The sequence below is a fragment of the Castanea sativa genome, chromosome 1 (assembly GCF_040712315.1).
Source record: "Castanea sativa cultivar Marrone di Chiusa Pesio chromosome 1, ASM4071231v1".
In the NCBI taxonomy this organism is placed as follows: domain Eukaryota; kingdom Viridiplantae; phylum Streptophyta; class Magnoliopsida; order Fagales; family Fagaceae; genus Castanea; species Castanea sativa.
The window spans coordinates 88,187,765-88,215,478 of record NC_134013.1 but is presented as its reverse complement, the minus strand read 5'-3'; the positions used below and the strand labels follow the sequence as shown (position 1 = coordinate 88,215,478).

Sequence of the window (27,714 nt, the reverse complement as noted above, 5' to 3'; positions counted from 1 at the left end):
ATCAAATGTTCATCCATCTTTCAAATTAGCCTACCTATCGAATACAGTACTAGTATCCGTCGAAACTTAAAATTAACGCCATGAGCTCATTCAAATCCACGGTTCAATAACAGGCAGTTGTAACAAACCTTGCCTACAATAATTTGACCACTCAATTCCAACATCCAGAATTTCATGCATAACCACTGAGCAAACATGAGCCAATTTCAGAGAATCAAAAACAGGGGAGAAAATTCAGGGCTGGGAACAGGAATGTAATATAAACATACCAGAAATTCTTGACAGTATGAAAAAGAGGGCGGGGAGGATAATATGATACATCAATTTGAAATTATAATTTTACTCGTATTTTATCATTTCTTTATATGCTTCGAACAGAAAATGGGTATTAATGCCCATTGCCAATTCAAAAAAATAAACAAATAAAGAGGGGAAAAAAGGGTGAAAAAGTATGCTACATAACAGGTGCAATGATGAAGATCTAGTCTTCATACTCTGTTTCTTCATCATCATCCTCATTATTTTCTGCGTACCTCCAACCATCCTCAACATTGTCACGGTCCTCCTCTGTTTCTTCACTATCTTCTTCCTCATAAGCTTCTTCTTTGGCAGGCCATGGTTTTTTCATTACATTTACAGGTGCAGGAGATGGAGTCGAGCCTTTGCGCTGTGTAATTTTTGCAGGAGGCAACTTCAAGTTTGGTTTGGGCCTGCTTTGTTTCTGACTTTTTCCATTTGAACGTTTTCCAACATAAGCATCTTGATCACTGGCTTCATCCATCTCATTATCAGCATTAGCAGCAGCATTCTCCGCATTCTCATCAGATGTGTGCCCAGGATGCTCTCTCCTCAAATGGAGTTTAAGCTTGTATTCATGGATGTAGGCCTTTTCACACCCTTCGTAAGGACACGCATAAGGGCGGTCAGATGATGCAGATGCATAAACCCCAGAAGAAGGCTTAGGAGCTTTGTTCTGCTTTTCTAAGGGTGGGGTGTACTTTGCCACATCCACAGGCACGTTCTGTGAATTAACATTGAGAGATTAGTAATCAAATGTCTATACTTATGGTGAAGAAAATAACATAGAAGATTATTTGTGTACAAAATATGTCATCTTACTAATACATGAATTCAAGTCTCCGTATTAAAGGATTTGTTATTTAGGATAGAGACAAAAGAGTATAATTTGTAGACATGTGGTCAATCCCAATTATTTAAAGAGGAACCCCAATTTAGTACACTGAGAGGCTTAGTTAAGTTGAGATAGCATTCATGTGAATAACAACTATAGAAGATTTCTTTTTTTTTTTCTTTTTTGAGAAACAACTATAGAAGACTATTAGTAGTGAAAAGTTGACCTATGCTTCAAGATTAACGAATATGGATGGATGCCCTAAAAGACCAAATATGCTCTATGTCTTGTGAAGATCAAATAAAGAAATTGCAAAGGGAGATAGTGCAAAAATGTCATAAACAACAATAATGAGGGAGTGGTACCACCAACCTTTTCATGGTGAGATGCAATGTGGTTCTTTAGCTTGTACTCATGAGCATATCTCTTTCCACAATCTGGGTATGGGCATATATGATAATTTTCCTGTGAATGTGTTTTCATGTGCGACCTTAGGTTGAAATCCAGGGAAAATGCCTGCAGTTTTCACATTTAAAATATTTTAGAATAAACAAACGTCATGTGAAAATGTGTGCATGAGAATTGCACTTGCACAAGCAATTGCTTGTGTGACTGTAAACTAGCATACACATTAATGAAGCTATTTAAAGCAGAAACAAAAATATGATTAAAATCTGAGCTCATCTCACAATACAAAAAGGTATATAGCATTACTTAACAAAAATTCAAGAATCTTCCATTGATAATCTGGCTGAAGAATAAAGGAGACACTTGGTTGACTATGGGCCAATGCCTGTAAATCCTTTCTTCATTGAATAGTATTTTGTTCAACAAAAAGGATCATATTCATATCCCATCTCAGTTTTAAACTTTTAATACACAACTTGAGCCAGAGACAGATGCATTTACACAGAAACTAACACCTCAAGTTTTTTTTTTTTTTGGGGGGGGGGGGGATAGTATTCAGAAATTTGTGACACCTTCCACATGAACAAAACACGGACAAAAGGAGGGAAGGAAGAAAACAACCTTCCTAACTCCCATATCTAATACATTGTCTAAAATTAACATTTCAGAACAACACACACACATATAAATCTGATAAAATAAAATGATTATTTCAGCAAAATCTTTGATAATTTTTTTTTTCCAAATTTCCCTCCTAAAAACAAAAAGAAGAATCTTAGTGGACAGATTAATCACCTTGCCACAGCCTTCATGAGGACATATAAAATCTCTTTCTCCCGTATGAATTAGAAAGTGCCTTTTCAACTTTGAACTATCTAAAAATTTCTGCAACATAAACACAACTCTTTTAAGAAAGCTAAATAATTGTGATAGAGCAGTAAAATAGAAAAAGATGATGAAGGGATGAAGCATGTGGATGAACACTTGGACAAAATAACAAAAGTTGTTCTTAGGAAATTAAAAATTAGGATACATTATTGAAAATTGCAATGTTGACTGGACTCAATCACAGCCAAATAACCCACAGTTTTGCCATCTTACTCTAAAACAAATATTGAGGAAGACAAAAAAAAAATAAAATAAAGATCAAAGCAAAAAACATTAAATACAATACCTTTCCACAACCCTCATAATGACAAACATATTGTCTCTCCCCATGGATGTGAGAATGCTTCCTCAAAGCACCAGCATCAATAAAGGTCTTCCCACAGCCTTCATAGCTGCAAAGGAAAAGTACTTCAGTCGTTGGTTCTGGTTCTGGCTCTGGTGGCTCTGGCTCTTTTGCCTTCTCTTTCAAGGCCTTCAAGCTTTCCTCTAAGCAAAGCATAACAAAGAGAAAGATTACTAAACCACAATACAAAGAAATAAAGAAAGTTTTAGGAGGGGGAAATAGACACAAACAAAAAGAAACTAGAGCTAAGTCATCCTAATATACAATCCAAGATGGCTCCCCAAACTCATCTGTTGATTGAAACAATAATAAGCCCAAACTTAAATTCATGCATTATCAAATAAAATACATAACTAAAGGCATCAGTTGAATATTGCACAAGAAGATGAAAATGCAAAGACCATAATCCAAAAAATTAAAAAATCCAAATGCATTCTAACACAATGAAACTGTTTTCAGGATAGAAACCAGTAACCATTGATCTTCAGAAGATGTTAACATGTATAAAGAAAGAAATTAGGAAGTGCAAAATCATTAGTAACAAATACAAATACACAGTAAGAGGTACGCATGTTAGGACAATACAGTACCTACGGTACAATGATGAAGAACAAATATGGAAATTTTTGTACAACTTTTTACCAACCTTCATGCTAATGCAAGACCTTATTAGTTAGGCACATACATAGAAATCTAAGAATCAAATGGGAAAAAAATTGTATCAGAACTAGATTTTCTTTTTCTTTTTCTTTTTTTTTTGCCCACTCATCATTCTTCATATAAAATTGACAATCTGTACAAGTTACTTTTCCTTGCAATTAAATTAAGTCTGCATGTCCATTTCCATTCATGAGAATCTGATTTTATTCAATTTCTAACAAACCATGTTGTTCAAGGGGTAATTACTAAAACACCTCAAAAAGAGCCCAAAAGAATAGTCCATTAGCCTCACAACTCCCAACTCTCTATGAATAAGCCAAAATTCCAATTCACTTAAAATAAACTTCATCTCAGATTTAAACACATAAGATTGCACTTGATCTTCTGGTGTAGACTCATTTAACCTCACATACTGGCATTCCGAAATTTGAACTGTAGTTTTTCACTTCCTTTAATTAAAGATAAATTCCATTTAGAAGTCATAAATCCTTCTACACCAGAAGTTGAAGTTGAAATTTCACATGGAAATCGCACCTCTTCAATGTGAACTTTTTTCAGTTTAAAAAAATTGGAAAGAAACATAAACATCCAACAATACTAAAAGTGCATAAAATCATCTTAACAGAAGATAGTCACAAAAGAACTTTAAAAGATGACAAAGACAAGATCAAGAGCAAGTGATAAGACTTACCAGTGACCCATTTCATGACCAAGCATTTCCCACCAGTTGCTACAACATCTTGGGGCACCCTAATAAGAAAAAAAAAACAACAGTCATATATTTAGCATATACCACACGAAAAACAGCAAATAGGAAAAACCAATCACATTGAGCACAACAACAACCAAGCCTTAGTCCCAAAAATTTAGGTTCATTGAGGCTCCTAAACTAACTAGTCCGGGCCGGCCACATGCAAGTGTACTCTTCTCAACTATTCTATTCTATTCTAAATCCGACAGCATACTCTCTGTCACTTCCTTAATCAATATATCACTTTTTACTATATATATTGTCACTAATACTTATATTAATGTTATACATATATTACACATAATCTATTCGTAATTATGCCTTTGGTTCCCACATATATATAGAGAACAGAAAATTACGTCTCTTGTTCAAATTACCCATTTGATTCTCACATACCCCTCTAACCTATCTTAAAATTTAGAAACATTTGGGTTTAAGATATTACTTCTCATAATTTAGAAACCTTACCAAACAGTAAATAATATTCAAAGTTACAACCTTGCAATGAAAATAATTTATAATACTCAATGTACTAATCCTTAAAACCAAAAAAAAAAAAATCCAAAATTTGTTCCTCTTCTTTCCTATTCATTCTTTAAATTTACACAAATTTTCTCAAGAACCAAACAAAGAACAGTAAATTCAAGGCTAGAAAACTTATAATACAAATAGAAGCAAGAAGCCATATAAAATTACCATTCTTTGAACCATTTAACAGCGGGGGTTTTGGACTTGACAATGGGGCGCCTTTCGAATAGAGTGTGAGTGTACTGCATCTCCATAGCTTTGTGCGCATTCAAACGTGGGAGCTCTGTGAAATTATCGACGATTTTTTTCGATTCCGTTGGAATTTTAGGGTTAGGGTTTAGAACTCAGAGTCTTCGAAGAGAGAGAGAGACAGAGAGACAGAGATTGATTTTAAAGTAACAGAGCGAAGCTAGGAAAAGGTTTGAGGTCAGTTGTTTGTTCATGTCTATGTAGAATTAATTTGTACGGTGCCTTTACTTAATGGGTATTTCCTCTCCCCCAAAAAATTAAAATAATTGGTATATATATATATATTTTTTTTTCCTCTCTCTTTTTTTTTTTTTTTTTTTGAGTTGCAAAACTTTCAGCCAAACACTAATCAATAATGGACAAATCGTAGGGTTAAATAGAAAATAAAAATAATAAGTTTAAAAAATTATAACATAAATATGTAAATATTTTTTAAAAAAAAACTTAAGTTACTAATAATTAAAATGAAAGTTTAAAACCCAAGTCATCTAATACAATTCAAACTCAAGATTTTATAAGTTAATAACTACTACACCCAAAAGAACTAACGGATGAAAATATTAAAAACTTTCTTTTAAGTAATTATTTTATTTTATATATATAAGTTGTACTTTTACGGGGTTAAAATAGAAAAGCACCCCAAATATTTGGGTTAAATCCAAACACTACCGAGTATTTTCAAAAATATTCAATTTGTTCCCTAAGTATAAATGATAATTAATACTGTTGATGTTTTTTTTTTTTTACAAGACTTAGATACTCTTCTTAAGATTCTGTCAAGTGAATTTTTTCTCATTAGATAGAAATATATTTTTTAGTTAAGTAGCCGCATGGTTGAATCTTAACGGTGAATCTAAGAAACAACACTGAAAATACTGTACCTAAGTTTCGTCTTTTTTTCTTATACATAAACCAAAAATTGATTTGTGGTTAGGGTACTAGTTGTGCTGCTCCTGTCATCATGATTTCCACCCTCACCAGCTAGTTTTAATAGTGGGCTAAAATTGAATCTTATTAAAGAACTTGAATTCCTTTACATATGTAAATAGTTGGTCTTAAATTCTTAATTTTTTTTTTGATAATCGGTCATAAATTCTTAATTGCATTGTGAATTTGTGACAATTATATGCACAAGTCACGAGATGGTATTAGGGTGGTAAATAGTTAAGAGACGGCATCCAAAGAAAGTAGAGGAGTTGGAAACGTAGGATAACTTTGAAAAGGTGTTATATTTTCTTAGTTACATATGTCTAGCATAGGACTTTGCTTCAAATTTTATCTTTTCTTATTTATTGAAGACTCTTCAGGGCCTGAATGTCAGTACTTTTAAAGATTCTTGCACATATTAGTTATATCAGTGAATGTGATAAAGTTACTATTTGGCTAAATAGTAGATACCACCTCCCTCCCTCTCCTACCCACTTTTTAGTGGTGAGACCAATAATGCACAATTTGCTAAATATTCCACAGTATTGTATTATGGGAAAATAATATTATACGCTTCCTATTGCACATTTCATACACATTTATTTTAAAACTATATCTATATAATATCTTTAAACTATATCTATATAATATCAAAAAACTCAAGTATATAATATAATTTATTGTCTTGTTGAGCAGCATCAACATTGCATTTTGGTCCAGTTTGGTCTATTTCGGTGCAATTTGATCTATTTTAGTCCACTTCGGTCCATTCAATCTAGTTTGGTTTACTTCGGTCCAATTTAGTCAACTTAGGCCCATTCAATCCATTTTCGTCTACTTCGGTCCATTTAGTTTATTTGGGTCCAATTTGGTCCATTTTAGTCCACTTCAGTCCATATACACACTTATATAATATTCTTTTCCATGTAAAAAATTTCTAATAAGTACATAAAATGTAAAAGAAGTCTTCAAATTATTCTAGGTATAAATTTTCTTACAAAAAAAAAATATTCTGCATATAAATGATAGTGTTAGTTTTTTTTTAGCTCGTAGTTATGTGCTTTTTAGAGTTAAGTAATTACATACAATTTATAATTACCACACGCATCTATACCAAAAAAAAAAAAAAGATCTTCTAGATCCAAAATATGAAATACTCAAAATAATGAAGATAGTAGTAGGTATTTATTGTATGTCTTTAGCAGTTGAGCACAACAAATGGTGTATGTGTACATTATTGGCTTGTTTCCACAAGTTGGTTGGCACATGGCAGATAACGATATTTTAACCTGAAATTTGGGTTACACTTGCACTGATTCGTTAGAACACTGATCTGAGTGCAGGCTATAAAATATCTGTCAATAAGGGAGTTTGGCAATGCAATGCTTGACTGTGTTGTTATATGATAGGTGCTGTGGAATTTACTTCATGATGAATGGCAACATGGCATGGAGCTCTCAGCTCTGGATTTGCATACCGGATCCCTGGAGAATAAATTATTTTCTGTAATTCGTAACCTTCAGTTGGAAGAAGAATATCTGTTCCCCAATTCGTTGCCTTTAGCTGTTGAAGTTGTTTGAATATATGGGGAAACAAAACATTAGGTGTATATGCAAAACATTTTGAACTCTAGTACTTTGTGTTTGTTTCATCTGTATTTCTTCCCTTAAAAGCGTTTTCTTTTTTTAGGCAAGGATGAAGAGCATGAGGTATGTATAACATTTACGTGTAATATCATAATTTTGTCTAATAATTAAACCATTAGATGTCTTTTTATCTGATATTACATATTTGAAAGAATCAGTAATTTCATTGAATAAAGATACCCTGCCAATACAGACCAACAGGAAAACAGAATAACACTACTGCAGAAGCTACCTGCAGCACCAATCTGTGAACAGGCACACACTTTACATGAACAGAACCAAACAAGTACCAGTGGACTGATTATAATTCAAACCATAGACACTCAATTAATTCCAGCTGGGCCTCTGTATAATAAGGCAGTATTGATCCCCCCATCCACAGCAAAGAACACAGTTCAAAATTGAGTCTTTCAATAACATTTGGCCTTCTTAATGACTCTAATGTGTTGTTCTTTAGTGTAGAACCCCCTTGCATGGATGATAGCATTTCTTTGATTCCACAAATGGTACACAGTTGCCCACCAAGCTAACTTACACTAACTAATCTAAAGCCATTTCCCTTATGGTGAACCACACTCCAATCAATCAACTCCTGCTAGTTTGACTTAGGACCAGATACTAGACAAAGCAAATGATAGAATCCCAAACTCTTTCTGATATCCCTTTCCTGTGAAGCTGTATTTAGTTTTGGTGAAGCATTAAGATAAGGATTTAACGTTCATGAATCAATTTCAGTGGTGGGCTTTTCAGTTGTATGACCCGTCAGCAAGTTCTTCAATACTGGCGTGGCATATACTAGACTTGTTATACTATATTCCTTGGTTGAGTTTAAGATTCTTGGTTAGCCTGACATCTCTCTCACTCTAGCATTTTAGTATTTTACCCTTCCCCCTACAGCATTTTAGTATGTTCTATAAATCCCAAATAACACTATTTTGGTAATTACAAAACTTCATAAAGCAATGACAAAAATAAAATTTTGCATTTCATCTCAGCTTTATTGCAAATAGAAAATAGAATTTACAATAGACTGGCAGTCGAGTTTATCAAAAACATGTTAAAAAATGAACCGATTAGAAATTCCTAGAGTTGATATACCAAGCATAAATTAAGCCGGCTTGTAGTATTTTGTTGGCACAAATGGCATTTTCGTGACTACCCCATCATAGGCCTTTCCTCGAATCAGAATCTTAACTTTGGTGCCTGCCTTGTGTGATCCAGATTTCACATACCCCATAGCTATATTCTTCTTAAGGCAAGGGCTAAATCCTCCACTGGTGACTTCCCCAATGCTTTTTCCTTTGTCATCCTGAACCTCACTGTGGCTTCTGGGAGGTGGTCCTGAAGAGAAAAATCCAACACGCCTGACAGGTGGGCCGGATTCAAGTTGCTTAAGTATCACCTCAGCACCTAGAAAACCACCTTCAGCCCTTCTTCTCTTCCCTATGGCCCATGTGAGTCCTGCCTCTACAGGAGTTACATGTTGTTCCATGTCATTACCATATAAGCAGAGCCCAGCTTCAAGTCGGAGACTGTCCCTAGCACCTAGACCAGTCAACCTTACCTTCCCTTCAGATTTCTCCAAAATTGCTTTGGCAAGATCTACTGCATTCTCTGAAGGCACAGAGATTTCAAAACCATCTTCACCAGTGTACCTGAAAATCTCATAAGAGAGACGAAAGAATAATCATCTATCTTTCATGCCACCCTATGCTCTCAATAACAATGTTTTGTTATGATTTCTGGATGGATAGGTACAAAACAAAACTTAATCATCCTTCATTCATCTTCTCATTCAATAGAGAAATGCATACAAGCCCAGTAACTAATCACTATGGGACTAAATTGATATAGACAAATTGTCAATAGAGAAAAGAAATTGAAAAAGAAACATATACCCTGTCCTAGTTAGAAAGCAGTGCGCTCCATTGATATCCAAGATATTGAAATCCCCAAAGTAAATCTTGCTCAAGTCCTCTTTTGTCAAGTGCTGAAGAGTTGGAGCAGCTAGAGGACCCTGCACCATAGAAATCAAACAGAACTCTTTTCTCACTTAATGGAACAATAAACCAACTAAAGAATCACCATCTTTCAATCAAAGTAAAACCATAAGCCCACTTCTTTCTCATAATCATAGCAACATGGTTTAAATGGCTCATACACAAATATAATTCATGTTTCAATTGAATATAAAACCCAGTATCTCTTAGTAGTTGTAATAATAATAACTTTCCAGAAAATATTCATTTTTTTATATAAGTTTCATCTTTCAAATCAACATCAACCCCACCATCTTTCAGCAATACTATTTATGATATTGTTGTAGGAGAATTTTATTTTTTTATATAAATGAGGAGAAACAAAAAAAGGAAAAGAACAATTGAGAAAACAAAGGAAAAACTCAATGTATGGAGCACTCTTAATGTCAATAATCTGTCATAACAATTGAGCGGGGCCAATCATGTTATAAGAAGTCAACCCATGTAATATGGATAAATACCTTTAAGGGAGAAAAGAAAATAAGTCCTTACAGTTTCCTTAGACACTATATCAAGACATACATAAGAACAACTTTGAGCAGCTGAGGAAACAAAAAGCATTAAGCCTGTAGCAGTTAACATGCATATTCCAAGGCAAAAATTTAAGACATAGGAGAACATGGAATGAGGAATCTAGCATTGACCTGGAGAGCTAGAAGAGACCTCTCATCATGTATGTGCCATGAGACATCCCCACCTTTAGCCTTAAATGCCTTCATATGCTCTTCAATGTGAGCCAGATCCTTATCCCTACACCCTGCATTGACGACCAGGTATATGTGATCATCCTTCACCTTTGTAATCACTGAATCATCAATTGCTCCTCCCTTTTCATTTGTAAAGACAGTAAGCGTCCCAGCTCCGGGGGTTAACCCAGCAACATCAGCAATGACAAGCTTTTCAAGAAAAGGTACACAGTCCTTCCCCTTGAGGCTCAACCCGCACATATGGGAGACATCAAAAAGGCTACCATTCTGCCTACAATTTACAGTAGAATCCATGATTGAGTCCTTGTACTGGATGGGCATGCTCCATCCAGCAAATGGCACCATCTTCCCGCCATGGGCAACATGGAAGTCATAAAGAACTGTCTTTTTGAGCTCTGCTTCTGAAGCAAAGTATCGACGAGCTACAGTCTTCTTATCAGACTGAGCAAGACGGCGGGTTATTGATTGCCCAAGTTGCCACAAACCAGCCCCTCTCATCCTTTTAGCAGAAAATACCTGATCAGAGGAATTTAAGGAAGTTTCAGATACAAAATAGAAAAATTCAGATAGTCTCTAACAAAGCACCAATGGCTTCTCAACAGAAACAAAACAATACATAAGCTTCTCATTGCCAGCATAACTCATAGTAACACCTTCATTAAAACAAATGCGCGAAAAATCTATACTAAATAAATAAAGAGATAATCCCTATAATTCATGAAAAACAATAATCACCATATGCCAATTTTTTACTTATTACTCATTAGTCTGAGAGAATGAAAAATATGTTTTACAAAAATGAGCTACCAATGAGTTCTGGAAATAAAAATGAAACTTGTCAAAAATTCCTAAAGGGTATTTTTGTAGAAACTAAATCAATCTATTGCCAATGCAAAAAATAATTTAAAAAATCCGTGAAGTGAAGGCCATGGGGTTTGTGGATCCGGTGAGTTGTGTGTGTGATTTTGGGATAAAGTGGGCTATGCGTGTATGAAGATTGAATGAGAGTTCTTTCAAACAATTCAATTCTATCTACAACATTATAAGAGTAAGCAACCAATGAACAAAATATAACAACACTGAAGCAAAGATCAATGGTTAATCAATAAACCCATTACATATTCAAATAAATATTATGAGAGAAAGAGAGGAAGAGGGTACTCACAGATATTGGTTTTCTTCTTCTTTGTTCTGAGCTGTTTTAAGAACAAGCAAATATGAAAGAGAGCCAAAGAAGCATATCTACACGAAATAAAAAAGAAGTCTGCCTTCTATATATATATACTCTGTGTTTATCTGATATACTATTTGTTAAATTAATAAAATAAATAGGAATTTATAAATAAAAAAAATGTTGGTTGTTGGGTATGTGGTGGGTAAAAGAAAAGGATTTCTCTTCTTCCAAAACCTCATCGTTAGTTAGTGGTAGTGGTTCTACAAGAAGACTACACCTCATCTCACTCTTTCCCTCCTATCTCTCTTTAAAATGATACTTATATGTCATATGTTTTATGTGTCCAAAGGTATCTTGCAGGCAAGCTCCATTTAATTCAACGGGTAAAATTTTTTGGCCTCTAATAAGAGATCTGGGTGAATTCGAATCTGCAAAAACTAATTGATATCTTGATCTGATGATAATCATAAGATGAAATTATATCCTATCTATAAACAAAACTCTTATGCCTAGAAGCAAGAAATGGAAATCATTAAAAAACTTGAAAGCAACAACGTAGTAGTAAAATAATAGACATGCCAGAAATAATTTCCAAGACCAAAAATTAAAGGTTCAATTTTGATTCAAAAGCAATAATCTTTGGGACCCTTCAAAAGATTGGTGGCTTCAGTATGTTCCACACCCTTACAAGATTCTTCATCATACACTATTACTCTATTCTTCACAGTGCTCTTTCTTCTTCTGCTTCTTCTTCTCTCTCTCTCTCTCTAAAAACCTTGTCATATTCACATTGTTTTCTGTTTTTTTTTTTTTATATAATATAATGATTTGTCTTATTTTGGGAGGTGGGTTTGGAATTATGATTTGAGCTTAGTATTAAGAATGGTGATCAAAATTATGAGCTAAAAATTGGGCTGATGTTAATGTTGTTATTAGTGATGATATGGGTGTCTTGTTTTTCTCAAGTCCTGTAAAAAGTTCAAGAAAAAAAAAAAAAAAAAAAAAAGAGTGCAAACAGGAATATGATGACTTCTGACTGCATACTTTTACTGTATGTGTGATTAGTGTTGGTCCAAATGAGAAAATGACAAATAAGCTGTGCGTGTTCTTGGATCATTTGTTTTAAATTGGGAATATAAAATCATAGGAATATGATGACATTTGACTGCATACTTTTTGGTTTTACTGTTTCTAGTTGCCAACTAAGTTGAGGAATTAAGAAGAGAAAGGGATTGAAGTTTTATCTAAGCAAACTAAAAAAGAAAAAAACAACTTTTTTTATTGGAAATTAATTGCGCAAGATGTAATCAAGTGGATTAGTTTGTTTTTGTGAACTGGGTCTGCGGAGGTCTTTGTTCCTTTCTCCCTTCACTTCTCTTGTATTTCAAGATCAAATAGGTCAATTTACTTTAAGAGAGTCCAAAAGGAGTTGAATGACAACCTTTGTTGTAGCAATTTTTTTTCATAACGGAATTCTGTACTTTTCGGATACTGATATAGTCCCTGTACTCATTTTGGTGTTTGCTTAACTCTACTTTTTTTTTCTTTTAAAAGTGATTTTATCATGGTTCAATCTTGCTGATGGCGTATGCTCCAGGAGCTACAACAAAGTGCCAGATATATCTAGACTCCAATACATTGCATGAAGCAACTCAGTGCAAGATTACACATGTGAATTCCTTGATTAATACTTCAACCTGTCCCAGCCTATTAAGAAACCCTTGTAGTAATATACTGCATAATTCCACATTTTCTTGGAAAGGCCGTAATCAACTTACAAGCCATCATGTTTTGCATCACACTGCTTCAAAGAATCAAAGAGATGGCTGGTACATGGTGTTGCAACTGCTGGCTGAACTAATACATTTTTACTCAATTTTTGGGGTTGTAATTCAGTGCTTAATATATTTACTGTCCTATGCATCATAGTGCCGGTTGCATGATTCCATTCCTGCAGATGATGAGTACTGTTCATCACGCAACATAGCAATCAATTTGTTTAAGCGATTCAAGAATGCTGTTGAGCGGGGTGGAGGTGACAACCTAAAAGTACATACATTGGGTTGCTTGAACCATTACTTATTACATCAGTCCTATAATCTAGTTCAAATAACACATTTAGCTACTTGTACCAGAGTTCATAAGTGCTGGGGTGAATGCATATGCACTGGGATGTACTGATGAAGGAAAGAACTTAATGATATGAGGGAATATGGTGTTGAAATTGAAGCAATGCAAAGTTATGGCGGAACCACCAGTTTGAAATCCAAGATTATTTTGGAGGAGGTAAGTCACTTCTTCCTAGTGAACTAGAACTATTTGTCAAAGCATGGCTCTTGAGCTTAATTACTGTCACAGGATACGTTATTGTCCCAAAAATTATGGTTATGAAGTTCTTAAGAACTTCTTTCAATTTCTTTGAAAGCAAAGAGGTTCGTCTTTGTAGACTGTGGGTTATAGAAGCATGCCATTGGTAAATTTAATCATGATATAGTATTCTAGATGCAAACTACGCCCTTTGTGATGAAAAGGCAACATTTGTTATGATTATTTAGGTTTTCACTAATGGCCTGTTTGAATGTTTAAAAAAGGAGGGAAAGTAGAGTAGAGGGAAGGGGAGTAATTCAATTACCTTATTTGGGAGTTTTTTAAGGAAGGAGGGGGAGGGGTTTGAAGGGGTTTCAACTACTTCCAACCCCCTCATTTTTAATTCCCCCAAATTGGAGAGATTTGGAAGGAGAGTAGAGCACATAAAATTATTGATAAAGTAAATTACCTAATTTACCCTTATTATATTTATAAAATTACAATGTTAAAAACAAGGGGAAGGGCTAATTACTCCCTTCCCCCTTACTAATTATAAAAACATCCAAACAAGGTGGAGGGTAATCATTCTCCTCTACTCTCCTCCCCACTACTCCCCTCCCCTCTACTTCCCTCTACTCTCCTCCTTCTCTAAACTCCCAAACAGACCATAAATCTGCTGAATGGTTTTGGACTTGGAATCTCATTTTTCTAATTCACTATGCAGGTTGACGAGTGCATTCTCTGGTTGAGCATTATATTCATCACCATCTTGTGTACACCACAACCTACTATTGTTAGATGCAGGGCCGGCCCAAGGCCTAGGCCGAAGGCCCCACCCAAAAACAAATCACTTTAGATGCCCCACATCCTATTGTTAAAAGCCCAAATTTTTATAAAATTATATTTTTTTAAAAAAAAATTGTGCATTTTTTATTATTAGTGATGTTAAGGATATTATAAATTTTACTATAAGCTTACAAATTGTCATGTTACTAATTACAAAAAAGTCATTTAAACATTCATTAGTTAAATTGTTGAATTTTATCAATGAGAGTTAATGTCACATCATATTGCGAATATTTTATAATGCTTTTAACACATTTTTCCACCCTAAAATGTTTCAAAAAATATATTGCAAATATGTTAAATCATTAATTATAGATTAATCTCTTCTAACAATTTGAGACTTTAACTTTTGTAAACTCATATCCTACAAAGCCACACACCAAATAATATCTTTCTCTCTCTCTCTCTTAAAAACCAAATATTAAATTAAATATTAAATTACAACTTTACTTAACTATGTATCGTTGTATATTCAAAATAAAGTATCTTTTTTAATAGTAATATATTTTTATCTCTTTTTATTAATATTTATGGTTCAACTATGATATTCAATTCTCTATATGAAATTAACATTAGTTTAGTTGGCGTCATTCATCAAATTATATATTTAATGTATCAAATTAACCTTTATTTGATTAATATTAAATAATTTTGTTTAATTAATATTTACATATTAAAAGCTCCGCATAAATTTTTCACCTTAGGCCCCAAATTATGTTAAGCCACCCCTAGTTAGATGGTCGTCTACACCTCCGATGTCAAATGACGTGACGGATCAGTGGAAAGGCTTTTGTGCTGTTATAGCAAATGCATACTTTGAGAGGGGAATGGCTTGGTGTGTTGCTTTTGGCATATTTCATTTCCTCTTTTAGTTGCATGAATATTATCAAGCATTCTTGTATTGTTGTATTTAGGCAGAGAGCTTTCTAAAATGGATGGAGCACCGTGCCAATGAAATTCTATATTACTATTTCTCTTAGATATGACAATGTTTAATGTGGGGGGTAAAGGCTATTGAATAAATGTTTGCGTTTTGGGCCTGATCGGTTGGTACTAGTTTATTTTTATCAAGGGGCCTCTAGGCCCACAAGTCAGCCTACGCTGTAGAGGTCCGAGGAGTAATGTCTCCTCAGAAAATCTCGGCAATGACCCTGGGACTTGCTAAAGGGGTTAGAGGCAAGATTCTGAAAAAACTGACGGGTAAGAGGGTGATCCGAGCACGCTTTAGAAGCAAGTATGTGTGAGAAATATCTGAGGAAAAAGCTGTTACCACCACATTAAAGACCCTACACCTACCTCTCTGGCCGCATTAATGGAGAAATAACCTCTGAACAGTACAGTTCAGCCTTCTTGTTATTATTTAAAGACTTCAAGAAGGTGGTGGATGGGACAAATATCTAAGGGGAAGATTTGTATGACACGTGGGTGAATCAACAAAGAAGAAGTATATAAGGAAACGGGAGAAAAAAGAGAAGGGCATCTGCACTTTCTACCAAAAAGAAAAATAGGAACTAAGAATTGTAAACTTTGGGATAGAAAGAGAACATTTATACAACTCATCCTCGGCTTACATCTGAGGAGATCTCTTTGTCATATTCATTCATCATTTGCATAATTTGCGACATTCTAGCTTGTTAATCAAACTTCCAACATCCCAAACCTAGATTTCAAACTCACTCTCTACAAATTTTATTGTATAAGGCTCATTGAGCTTGAGCCCAACACTTGTCTTTGGGTCCGGGTACAATTGTGCGCTTACACTTAATACCTGCCAATGATTTTACATTGTTATTACTCTTGCACTTAAACCAGCATCTTTAATATTTTGTGTCCATCAATGCATGTAATTTGCAATTTTGCTCATTACCTAATGGCGGCACCACGTTGAGTTCAGGGTGTTCCCAAGAACACCCTAACTTGAAAATATATATATATATATATATATATATATATATATAATAATTTTTTTAAAAAAAATATTCGTTTACCCTTATAAAAAAAAATAGGAACACCCTCAAGCAAAATCAGAACACCCTCAAATAAATAAATAAAATTATCTGTTCTACTTTAAAGCAAAAAAAAAAAAAAAAGCCCAAAATAATTTTTGAACTAAAATCTAGAAAAAAAAAATTGTAACAAAGCAAGCCCACTGTCCAAAGCCCAACATCAATCCTAAACAACAGATGGGAAAGTAAACCCAATCTAAAGAAAAAAAAAACAACATATGGCAAACCCAACAGATGGTAGCAAGCCCACAGATTCTCAAAAAAAAATCAAAACCCAATATACGCGTCCACCAATTCATCAAGTAAAGAAAAAATTGAAATTAGAAACAGAGAAACCTAACCTAAAGAAAAAAAACCTCATCAGTCATCAACGACCAACGAACGGGGCCTCTGCCTCAAACTTAAGCAATAGAGCTCATCGGTCATCACTAGTCAAATCGGAGATCGATCATCGCCTCGCCAGTCGCCTCGACGTGCTGCCCAGCCTGACGACGCTGCCCCTCAGCCCCAGGCCTCCCTGCTCCCTCAACCTCAAGGTATTTCATCTTTACTTTACACTTTTCTTCTCTCTAACACTCTCTTTTTCTCTAATGGGTTTTCTCTCTTACTTCTCTCTCTCTCTCTCTCTCTCTCTCTCTCTCTCTCTCTCTCTTATCTGAAGACTAAAAGTCTGAAAGTGAAATGAGAGTATCTCTCTCTTTAAGACTATAGACTTTATCTGATTGGCTGATTCTTTCTTCTTCTTTTTTTTGGTGAAATTGCTTAGCTTTATTGAACTGTAATTGCTTAGCTTTATTGTAACTTTATTAATATTTGCCCCTTGACTTTATCAGTTGGTGTTAGTGTTGGTGAGTTACTGAGTGTGTCTTTTAATGTATTGTCTATTGTGATTTGTGATTATGAATTTATCATCTGATTGGCTCTTGTGATTGGGGCTTATCTGTTGAGTGGAGGAGGGGTGGATGGGGGCATGGGGTTGGGTGGGAAGTAAAGGCATGAGAGGCAGGTAGTGGGTTGGCAGTAAGTAATGCATGTGGGGTGTGTTAATTTAGTAAAGAAAAATAATGAACCAACTAATAAACAATAATTAATAATTTAATTAACCAATACATTATAAAAGACAAACAAATAAATTATGTAAAGTTAAACAACAATTAATAATTTTATAATTAATGAAACAACAATATAATAAATTATAGTTTATAAAAGACAAACAAATTAATGAAACAACTAAACAACATTGATAATGAGACTATCATGCAACGATTTCAAAATATAAAAACTCATAGAAGGCAATTGTAAATTTTATGTATTTATGTGTTTTTTGATTGCTGTTGTTGTCAATATATAAAATTTTCTTTTTATTAGATTGTGTAATCTATGCTTGTTGAGGAAGACCCTAAAAAAAAATTTTGGAGCCGCCACTGTCATTACCTCATTATGTGAATATTCCTCTTGCTATTTTTAATCTGCTTTCAAGCAATGTTGGCTTAAAATCCTTGGTGGAGGCACACCATTTAGTTAATTCTTTCTTTTTTTTCTTTTTCTTTTTTGGTGAAAAAGGAAGGATACATAGATTAGATGTTAATTAATCTGTTACAACAAAATCCAATCGCATCAGAGGCTAGCAAATTGACCACCACAGGCGGCAGTACAACAAAAATAGCAAAAGAAGAAACTACACTTGAACCCAATCTTGCTAAAGCATCAGCACATTGATTAGCTTCCCGGTACACGTGTTGTATCCGTCTGTTAGGAATTTCTCTATAAAGGCTCCTGCAATCAGACAATAGAGGCTCCATTAACAGATTTGGAGTATCACTATTAATCATTTGTACTACACTTAATGCATCTAGTTCAACAATCAGGTTGTTAAGTCTCAGTTCCTTAGCAATGATTAAACCATCTCTAAGCGTCTATAATTCAGCAATAAAACTGTTAGTAGTTCCCAAAACACGGCTGTAGCCTTTAATCCAATGGCCTGAGTGGTCCCAAATCACACCTCCTCCACCTGCTCTACCAGGATTTCCTAATGCAGACCCATCTGAGTTTAATTTAGCCCAACCACTAGGAGGTTTCTGCCAAGAGATAGGAATACAGGTCTTGGAAAGGGGGACTTTGGTCTTCATACCGATGGAGAAATATTCGGCACTGCTTTGGATGCATTTCCTTTCAAGGTTCTTATTGGCTCTCCCCATTCTAAACACAAACTCATTCCTGTGGATCCATATCTGCCAAATGCTCATGATAAAAACTATCCTCCACAGAATACCCAAAAACTTTGAACAAACATCAAACTTGCAATTCACTTGCAACCACTCCACTACTGGTTTTGTTAAAGGAGTCCACAAGGCAGAGGGGAAACTCCAGTTTCTTCCTTTCATATGTTCAATGAAGGTTTCCGGTAAAGACTCTTCAACTAGAGCAAATGGCAGTGGTGGGAAGAGCTGAAGAGCCATCTGTTGTTGCTAGCCGAATGCGATTAGTGTTTACCACACTTAAGGTTAGCTATCTGTATCTCATTTTTCTAATAACTGGAGAAGATCAATGATGACATAACTAAGGTCTACTGTCTTTGATGATTTAGCATAAGAAGAAACATCAATGCATTAGACTTTGTATGTTACTGATCTATCCTCTCTGTTAATTAATTGGTTTATGTTAAAAGTTACTTTGTGGAGGATTATGATCCTTGCTCCAACCATTTGTGTTGATGACTTTAAATTAGGTTTCTAAAAAAAAAAAAGGTTCTCCACTCAAATGTGATAATAGATCAACTGTACAAGTGAAAGAACATTTCTCTTTGGTGTCCCAAAATAATGTTTGTGGTTTTTTTTAAAAGGATATATTGAATGTTTGTTTGATTAATTGATGGCTAGTGCAGGTGGTGAGTCCATATTGGCCTAAAGTATAGTGCTCCAGTATTGAGATAACTCCACTTTCATAGAATCTGATTTTGGGCTTCTAGTTCCATTTGAAGATGTAAATTAGTCTATAAGAATATTCAGCCCAAGAAGGGGAAAAAAATGTAACATAACATTTAACATATAAATTATCATGTGAAAGTTTATTGAAGACTTAGTTATTATTATTATTATTATTATTATTATTATTATTGAACAAATTAGTTTTGAGTGATTGTTTAATTGTGTATAAAGAAAAAGCCATTGTCAAACAAATTAGTTTAACATTAATTATAAATGACTTTAATACATACAACTTTGTTGACTTAAATTAAAATATAAAATAAAAACATTTTTTTAGACTTAACAGTTCAGCCCAACTTGAAAATCTTTTTTGGCTTTGTCATTCTTTGTGAGTGTGACCTAGCTGAAGCTCCCACTTGTCACGCTTATAAAGGTTTAGAGCACTCACAATGAGGTTGCTAAAATGACTAAATAGTCATTTTAGCAACCCAAAACACTAAAAACAAGCCCGCAATAAAGTTGCAATATGTAAAAAATTTTATTATATTTTGCCTTCATGCTACAGTGAGCTGTTATCAATAACAGCTCACTATAGCACAAAGGTAAACCCAAAAACAATTTTTTAATGGATCAACGACTCTTTTTTTTTTTCTCTCAATCACCTCTCTTCTCTTTCCTCTCTCATTTCTCTCTTCTCTCTTTGCTCACTAGTCACTCCTGTGCCTTTGTTTGTGCTTGGTGGTTCTGCAATTGTGGTCAAGAAGCACGATGGTGGTTTGGCGATTGTGGTCATGAGGCATGGTGTAGGGAATTACCACGAATTCCTAAACCTGTGAGGAAAAAAAAATAGAGAAAACACACGCTAAAGAAAAAAAAACAATCACACACACAAGACAGTATTTACGTGGTTCAGCAATTTGCTTACATTCACGGAGTTGCAGAGATTTCACTATTATCAGGGTAAATACAAATTGCGGCTACAGACGTCTTTTATCTCACCAAAAACCGACTTCTAACAAACCCTAATCACAAAGTCACGTTTTCTACTAAAAACCGAATTCATAATGGGCCAAAAAAAAAAATTTCCCGGGGGCAACACCCCCAGACCCCCAAGAGACTTGTTCATGAGCGCTCTAGCTTGGGCCTATCGGCCCAAACCTCTGCTCTATAGACTAAGCCTCAGAAAATCTCCCATTAAAAACCACGCAACACTATTCAAGTCGGGTCAGGTCGTCAAACCGAATCAAACATAAACTAGGCTCCACAAAGCCCAACACATGGTGGTGATGTGGGTCTAATTTGGTGGGTCTCGATGGCGATTGTGGTCCAGAGGTTCATGTGTTTTATTTGGTGGGCGAGTGGGTCAGTGCTAGTGGGTCTTGGTTGTTTGTATCGGAAGTGCCTCAACTACAACGGTTTGGCTAGACTGGGCTGGGTTTGATTCGAGTTCGGACTCGGAGGTGGGTAGAATGTGCACAATGTTAAGGTTTTGTTTTTCTTTTTTGTTGTTTTATTTGATTTCTTGCGTGGGGTACTGGGCAAAGTAGTTAATGATGGTGGGTTTTTTTGTTTGGGTTGTTGGGTAACGATGGTGGGTTCGATGGTTGGTTGTGTCATGGGTAACGATGGCGGCTCATGATGATTATGGTTGAGCTCCTTGAGCTTCGGTTATGGACTTTCAGATAGAGTGCTTGAAGAGACAATTCCAATCCGAGGGTTAGAAAGACATTTTTGGTGAGATTGAGGATCTGATGGTAATGGGTTGCGGATTTTTGTGGTGGTTGGCTATGGGTTTGTGGAGGCAGTGAGCGTCTGGTTGAGGGTTTGTGGATGTGGTGAGGGAGATTGTGACAGAGAGAGAGAGAGAGAGAGAGATGAATAAAAAATGAAAAAGTTTTTAGATGTTTTGATGTTGGGGGTATTATAAAGTAAGTTGTTAAAATAGATAAAGTAGGTTTTTTAGTTGTTAAAAGCTAAAAATTTTAAGTTCTTTGCTATGAATGGTCTTATGGGTTGGAGTAAGTGGGATTGCTTGGCCAAGTCAATCTCTAACATCGGTTCATGTACTCCAAAGGAAGAAGGGAGGGTCTTGAATGCTAGTTGTTACATGACTCAAAAGTTTTATTATAACTTGAGTGATCCAATGGGAGGAGATAATCATGGTGAGTTTTAGTCTAGGATGTATGGACACTTCATCTGGGGTGCCATCCTCGTGTCGTATATGTGTTGCACCTGTGTTGCACCTGTGTTATAACAGTGCCCAATATATCGTATCATGTTATAATTTTTTCAAAATTATTAATATGATAGATGATAGAAAACCCCTTCAAACACAAATTATTCTGCTAATGACCACACAATCAATTTGTATAATTATCCAGTCAAACAATTCAGAATTCTTTTTGTGTGTATATATATGTGTGAGTGTGTGTGTGTGTGTGTGTGTGTGTTGGTATTACAAAGTGCTTTAATTTCATTTCATTTAAAAAAAAATTGATTTCTCATGAATATTGTTTATGGATTAATTTGTTAATCTTTGTTAGGAAACCTGTCTGCTAGTCCTTACTTTGGCCGCAACAACTCCAGCTTTGGCTCTTGTCGGACAGTCCTTACTTTTTCTTTTCTTTTTTTTGATGGGAACAGTCCTTACTTTGGATGCAACAACTCTAGCTCTGGCTCTTTTGTTGATTATTTGTTTGTATTGAAAAAGAGGAAAGATAGATTTGGACATCAATATATGCAAGATGGTATTATAAGCATATAACACATCATAGGTAGATTTGGGTATCAATATATGCAAGATGGTATTATAACATATAAGCATATAACAAATCATTTCATTCTTTTAAGATGCTATATATTTAGTATATAAGTTGTTTTCTTAATGATTACTGTTTTAATAATAATTGTTTTACATTTTTATCCAACTAAATCTATTTGGCAGAAATATGTTTGCTCTTAACCATAAAAACTGAAAAATCATTTATTTTTACTAATCAACCTAATGTGCAAGAAGGATGGCATGCCTCAATAATTTTCTAATTGAAAGAGAAAATCTTATTACTGAAATTTTGTAATTACAAGTGTTAACCAATATTACATAGCATCACTACTCTGTTTATACTACTGAAGACAGCTCTAACAAGAAAGCAAACACGCGAGAAATGAAATGTAACTGACTCTAACAACTTTCCTAAAATCACTCCACCAATAATAATTAGCCACCTATATATCTCTCAATAACTAACAGCTATTTCCTCAGGTTTCTTTCACATGGCTTCCTTTTTCCTTCTAAAACTATAAGTAGTTTCTTCAGTAACAGAACAACACTTCTATCGTTTTGGTCATCAAACCTTCTTTGCACTTCACCTCCTTTTACATCAATTTTGCTTCCTTTCTTCAATACTACTTCACTTCTTCTCTTATGAGCAGATTTCTTGTAATTTGACTACTTTCTATGTTTTTTTTATTGCATAGATACTTATAATTTCCCTTTTCATAATATACTAAATGTTCCTGTGCAAATTTTGTAGGCAGATTATATTTTTAGTTTTCTCTAATATTTCAATGATTTTTGCCAATAACTTAACTATAGTTAGTGTCTCTCCAATAGATATATTCATGATTCAAATTTCCCACCTCCGACTATTTACATATAAGAAAAATTATTTCAATAATTTTCCTTATAAAAAATTGTAATATTTAGTTATTTTATAGACAAAATAGAAAGACACTAAGAGTAGTGTAGTAATTCGATCATACAATGTGTGTGTGTTTACAAATTGAAAATTGCATGATATAGTATCTAATATAGATAGGCATGTTTCATGCCTACTAAAAAATGCAAATATTCTTTATTTTTTTTACATTCTTGATTGTGTATTGCTATTTTTTTCCCTTTTTATTGGACATTGGTTCAATTGATGCAAAAAAAAAAAAAAAAAAAACTAAATTTGAGCAAAAATACCATATATCAAATCAATTTTTCCTCACATAAAAAAATTTATTAAAAAAATTCAATTGTTTCTCATATAAATCTTAGAAATAATTAATATAAAAAAATAAAAATGTGTATTCTATTAGTAAACTATCTAATTACATGGAATAAATACTACAATATTAGGCCCACCCACACACACACACACACACACACACACACACACACACACACAACATGTCACCAAAATGAGTTAGAAAATTTAAATAGTTAAGATTAATTTTAGTATCACAAATATTTAATTTTTGGGTCATGCTAACAAGTGCCCTTAGGGCATTGGTTAACAATCTATTTTAGGAACGTTTTAATACCACTTTTATAGGAAATGAAAAAAAAAACTGTCAAAACATTAATTATTGTTTTTTCTTTTCTCATAAAAACTTTCTTTAAATAGATTTTTAACCAATGTCCTAAGAGTATTCATTAGCATTTCCCTTAATTTTTTATGACTTTTGTATCAACTGTTTTCAAAGCAACTAAACATGAGAAAGAATTTCATATTCTAAATTTTTTATTATTATTCTAACTAAAAATTATTTCTTATGTAGAATTTATAAAAAGAATCCTATAAATTCATTTAATATAATTCAATGAACTAATTTCTTATCAGCTAATTCAATGAACTAATATCTTGATATAAATGCAAACTTAGTTAAAGTAGAAGACTAAATAAAGAGATTCTCAAAGAATGTGCCACATGACACAACCTTATGTTCTTCAACACGAGATCTTTGCTTTTATATGTACCAGCAATAAACCCACGCAATTCACAAATAATTCAATAAGCTACTATGTGAGAAGATTATATAGAATATTAAAAATATTTTAAAGTAATAACATGAAATAGTGTTGTGATAATATAGAGGTTTTTATTTAATTAAAAATGTAATACAAAATTAAGGAGATGAAGAATTAAGACTATAGAGTAAATGTCATATAAATTAGAAATTAGTTATTATGTGGTGTAACTAAGGAGTTGATTGTTTTTTTAATTATAGTTGTTGTTTCTTCGATGCATTGGAGTTAGTATAAAATTTTATTATAATCCAAAATAAGTAAAGAAGGTGAGGTGGAAAGTTAAATAAAAATTTACTTTAATAAAGCGCCACATGGTAGAATTGCATAATCTCCCACATGAGGCTTTTGCTTTCTTATATAAATTTTTTTTAATTATTTATAATACTTTTTTTTTATATATATACAAGATAGAATTTCTACTCTAGCTTAATCTCTACGTGTATATGTGTGTAAAGCTCCCTCCTAGAGATTTGAACCCCGGACCTTATCCCCCCACACTCCACAAGCATTTATACTTGTAGAGTGACCACCGCACCAAGGGGGAGCGGTGGTAATTATTTATAATACTTATTTGTGTGTGTGTGTGTGTGTGTGTGTGTGTGTGTGTGTGTGTGTGTGTGTGTGTGTGTGTGTGTGTGTGTGTAATTAGTGCTCACCTATAGATAATTAATATATGTATTTATTCCATTAACACATTCAATGAACTAAAAATTTGAGATAAATGCAAACTTTAATGAGATGGAAGCCTAAATGATAGAGTCTCAAGGAATGTGCCACTTGGCATAACCGACTTAACCTAAAATTTTTGTCCATTTGGGTCCATTCAATCCAATTCGATCCATTCTGGTTTATTTGGTCCACTTTCATCTATTTTGGTTTATTGGGCCCACTTTGGTCTATTCAGTCCACTTTGGTCTATCTCAGTTCAATTTGGTCCATTTCAATTCACTTCTGTAACACTTTGGGAGGAAAGGTTTGTATAGAAAGAGGAGTTGTTTTATTAACAATTATGTCACTTTCTCAGTGTAATTTTGGTGGATTCTTGATAAAATTACACTTTTTTTATGTTATTAAAGTCTTATGTTATTTTCTAATATAAAAGATAAAAGGGTGATAAGAGTTGTATTGACTTGATAGATGTAGTGAGTGAATGTGTGTGTGTGTGTGTGTGTGCACGCGCTTCTGTGTGTAGGTATGTTAGTGTTAATATGTTAGTGCTGAGCTAGTAGTTGGTTACTATGCCAGCTATATATGCTAGCTTAGGGTCAATTGATGCTTGTAACTGATTGTAACTACCAAATAATGGTACTAAAATGTATATAAGGTAGAGAGGGATGTATGGCAAGGGTAAGCAAAAACAATACCAATTTTCCTTTGGTTCATTCTTTCCTAACTCTCAATTCCTCTCTGTTCTTCCTATTGTCTATTATTCTCCCTTGGAGGTTGGTTTTTCTCGAAACAACCCTTGAACACAATCACCTTTCTCAAGTTAATTCTATCAATTTGGTATCAAAGCCTACTCTGTCTTCATGGCGGAAACACGATCCTTGACTACTCTCAATGAGAAATACAAAAATCTTTCATTCACTTCTGACCAGCATGAACAAGAAATATGAGGCATTCATCAAAAACTAGATGCCATAACTTCAGTGTTATAGACATTGACAAAAACTGTGCAAGGACTCACTGAGGCTAAAATCAATGGCAAAATGGGACTGCACCTTCAACTCCAGCCACTAAAACAACACCATTGGACTTATTCACAGCAATTCCAAAGACAGTGAGATTGGAATTCCCAAGATTCAAAGGAGAAAATCCCTTTGGTTGGGTCTATAAGGCTCATCAGTTCTTCCAATTGTACAATACTCCCATCAATCAAAGGATTCTTCTAGCTTCTTATCACATAGAGGATGAAGCTTTGATCTGGTTTCAAGAAGCTGAGGAAATAGGGCAATTCACTAGCTGGGAAGCCTTCATGAGAGCTTTACATATCAGATTTGGAGCTTTGGCCTATGATGATCAGATGGAAGCATTAACAAAATTAAGGCTGGTCAGTTCTGTTTCTTCCTACAAGGCTCAATTTGAAGCTTTATCAAATAGGATCAAGGAATTATCAGATAAACATAAACTTAGTTGCTTTTTAAGTGGGTTAAGGGATGAAATTCGTTTACTTGTCAAGATGTTTAATCCACAAAACCTCAATTTAGCCTTTGGCCTTGCTAAAATACAAGAAGAGTACCTCCTTAGTAACAAGAAAACCACTAAGCCTTGGATAGATGTGCCTAAACCCTCTATTCTTGGACCACCACTAGCAATCAAGAATGAAAAGATGGATGTAAAAACTTCCAGATTTCCTATTCAAAGACTACCTGCTACCCAAATTGAAGAAAGAAGGAAGAAGGGAATTTGATTCCATTGTGAGGAAAAGTGGCATGCAGGACCAATGCAAGACTCCAAAAACTTTCCTTATGGAGGGATTGTTTGAATTTCATTTTGATGTTCCATTAAAAGAAGTGGATTCTGATGTGTATGTGGGTTGGAGCAAGGTGTGGAGGAGGATATGGTAGGATCCAAAGGCAATAGCATTGAAGGTACTGCAGATGGTACTACAGAATTGAAGGGTAGTGTGGCTGAAATCACCCTTTATGCATTATTTGGTAGCCCATCTCCAGGTACAATGAGGGTTTTGGCAAGAATCAAGCAGCAAGAGATGGTTATTTTGATTGATAGTGGCAGCACACATAATTTCCTAGATGAAGGTATGTGGAAGGCCTTGAATTTACCTTTGTCATCTCAGGATACATTTGAAGTCCAAATTGCTAATGGTGCTTTAATCAAGACTAAAGGAGTTAGTTATGGGGTTCCACTTAGAGTTCAAGGGCATATCTTTAAGGTGGATTTGAACATATTACCCCTTGGTGATTGTGCAGTGGTCTTGGGTACACAATGGTTGCATTCTTTGGTGAGGTGAAAATTTAAATAACAAATTACTCTAATAAAGCGCCACATGGCAAAATTGCATAATCTCCCGCATGAGGTTTTTGCTTTCTTATATAAAATTTTTTTAAAAAATTATATAAAATACTTTTGTGTGTGTGTGTATGTGTGTGTGTGTGATATTAGTGCTCACTTATAGATAATTAATATGTGTATTTGTTCCATTAACACATTCAATGAGCTAAAAATTTAAGATAAATGCAAACTTTAATAAGATGGAAGCCTAAATGATAGATTCTCAAGAAATGTGCCACTTGGCAGAACCGACTTAACCTAGCATTTCTATTGATTTAGGTCCATTCAATCCACTTCGATCCATTCCGGTTTATTTGGTTCACTTCAATCTATTTTGGTCTATTGGGCCAACTTTGGTCTATTTTGATC

General features: G+C 34.3%; 2 protein-coding genes and 1 pseudogene across 3 annotated transcripts; 1 reads left to right on the top strand and 2 right to left on the bottom strand.

The window, feature by feature from the left end:
• Nucleotides 1–303: 303 nt before the first annotated feature.
• LOC142636268 (zinc finger transcription factor YY1) lies at nucleotides 304–5,148 on the bottom strand. Of its 2 annotated transcripts, XM_075810421.1 has the most exons (6): nucleotides 4,879–5,148; nucleotides 4,123–4,181; nucleotides 2,715–2,914; nucleotides 2,336–2,425; nucleotides 1,505–1,648; nucleotides 304–1,021 (listed from the first exon to the last, which is right to left on the bottom strand). In XM_075810421.1, exons 1-6 carry the CDS (start codon nucleotides 4,962–4,964, stop codon nucleotides 482–484), a joined length of 1,119 nt encoding a protein of 372 aa, XP_075666536.1. In that variant the 5' UTR covers nucleotides 4,965–5,148; the 3' UTR covers nucleotides 304–481. The 2 variants fall into 2 exon arrangements, with proteins under 2 accessions (XP_075666536.1, XP_075666546.1); XM_075810431.1 differs by lacking the exon at nucleotides 2,336–2,425.
• A 3,347-nt stretch (nucleotides 5,149–8,495) lies between these two features.
• LOC142618553 (aminomethyltransferase, mitochondrial-like) lies at nucleotides 8,496–11,737 on the bottom strand. The gene is made up of 4 exons (XM_075791504.1): nucleotides 11,444–11,737; nucleotides 10,216–10,794; nucleotides 9,431–9,549; nucleotides 8,496–9,187 (listed from the first exon to the last, which is right to left on the bottom strand). Exons 2-4 carry the CDS (start codon nucleotides 10,774–10,776, stop codon nucleotides 8,641–8,643), a joined length of 1,227 nt encoding a protein of 408 aa, XP_075647619.1. The 5' UTR covers nucleotides 10,777–10,794; nucleotides 11,444–11,737; the 3' UTR covers nucleotides 8,496–8,640.
• Nucleotides 11,738–13,033: 1,296 nt separating this feature from the next.
• On the top strand, nucleotides 13,034–19,525 carry LOC142636534 (uncharacterized; annotated as a pseudogene).
• Nucleotides 19,526–27,714: the final 8,189 nt, after the last annotated feature.

Excerpts from the sequence above, each read along its gene's own strand:
- LOC142636268 (XM_075810421.1), bottom strand. The coding sequence starts at position 4,964 with ATGGAGATGCAGTACACTCACACTCTATTCGAAAGGCGCCCCATTGTC. Across the intron at positions 2,426-2,714 it reads ATTATGAGGGTTGTGGAAAG|AAATTTTTAGATAGTTCAAA; the intron begins GTATTGTATTTA and ends TTTATGTTGCAG. Across the intron at positions 1,022-1,504 it reads TTGCATCTCACCATGAAAAG|AACGTGCCTGTGGATGTGGC; the intron begins GTTGGTGGTACC and ends GTTAATTCACAG.
- LOC142618553 (XM_075791504.1), bottom strand. The coding sequence starts at position 10,776 with ATGAGAGGGGCTGGTTTGTGGCAACTTGGGCAATCAATAACCCGCCGT. Across the intron at positions 9,550-10,215 it reads GGTCTCTTCTAGCTCTCCAG|GGTCCTCTAGCTGCTCCAAC; the intron begins GTCAATGCTAGA and ends TCTATGGTGCAG. Across the intron at positions 9,188-9,430 it reads TGCTTTCTAACTAGGACAGG|GTACACTGGTGAAGATGGTT; the intron begins GTATATGTTTCT and ends TGAGATTTTCAG.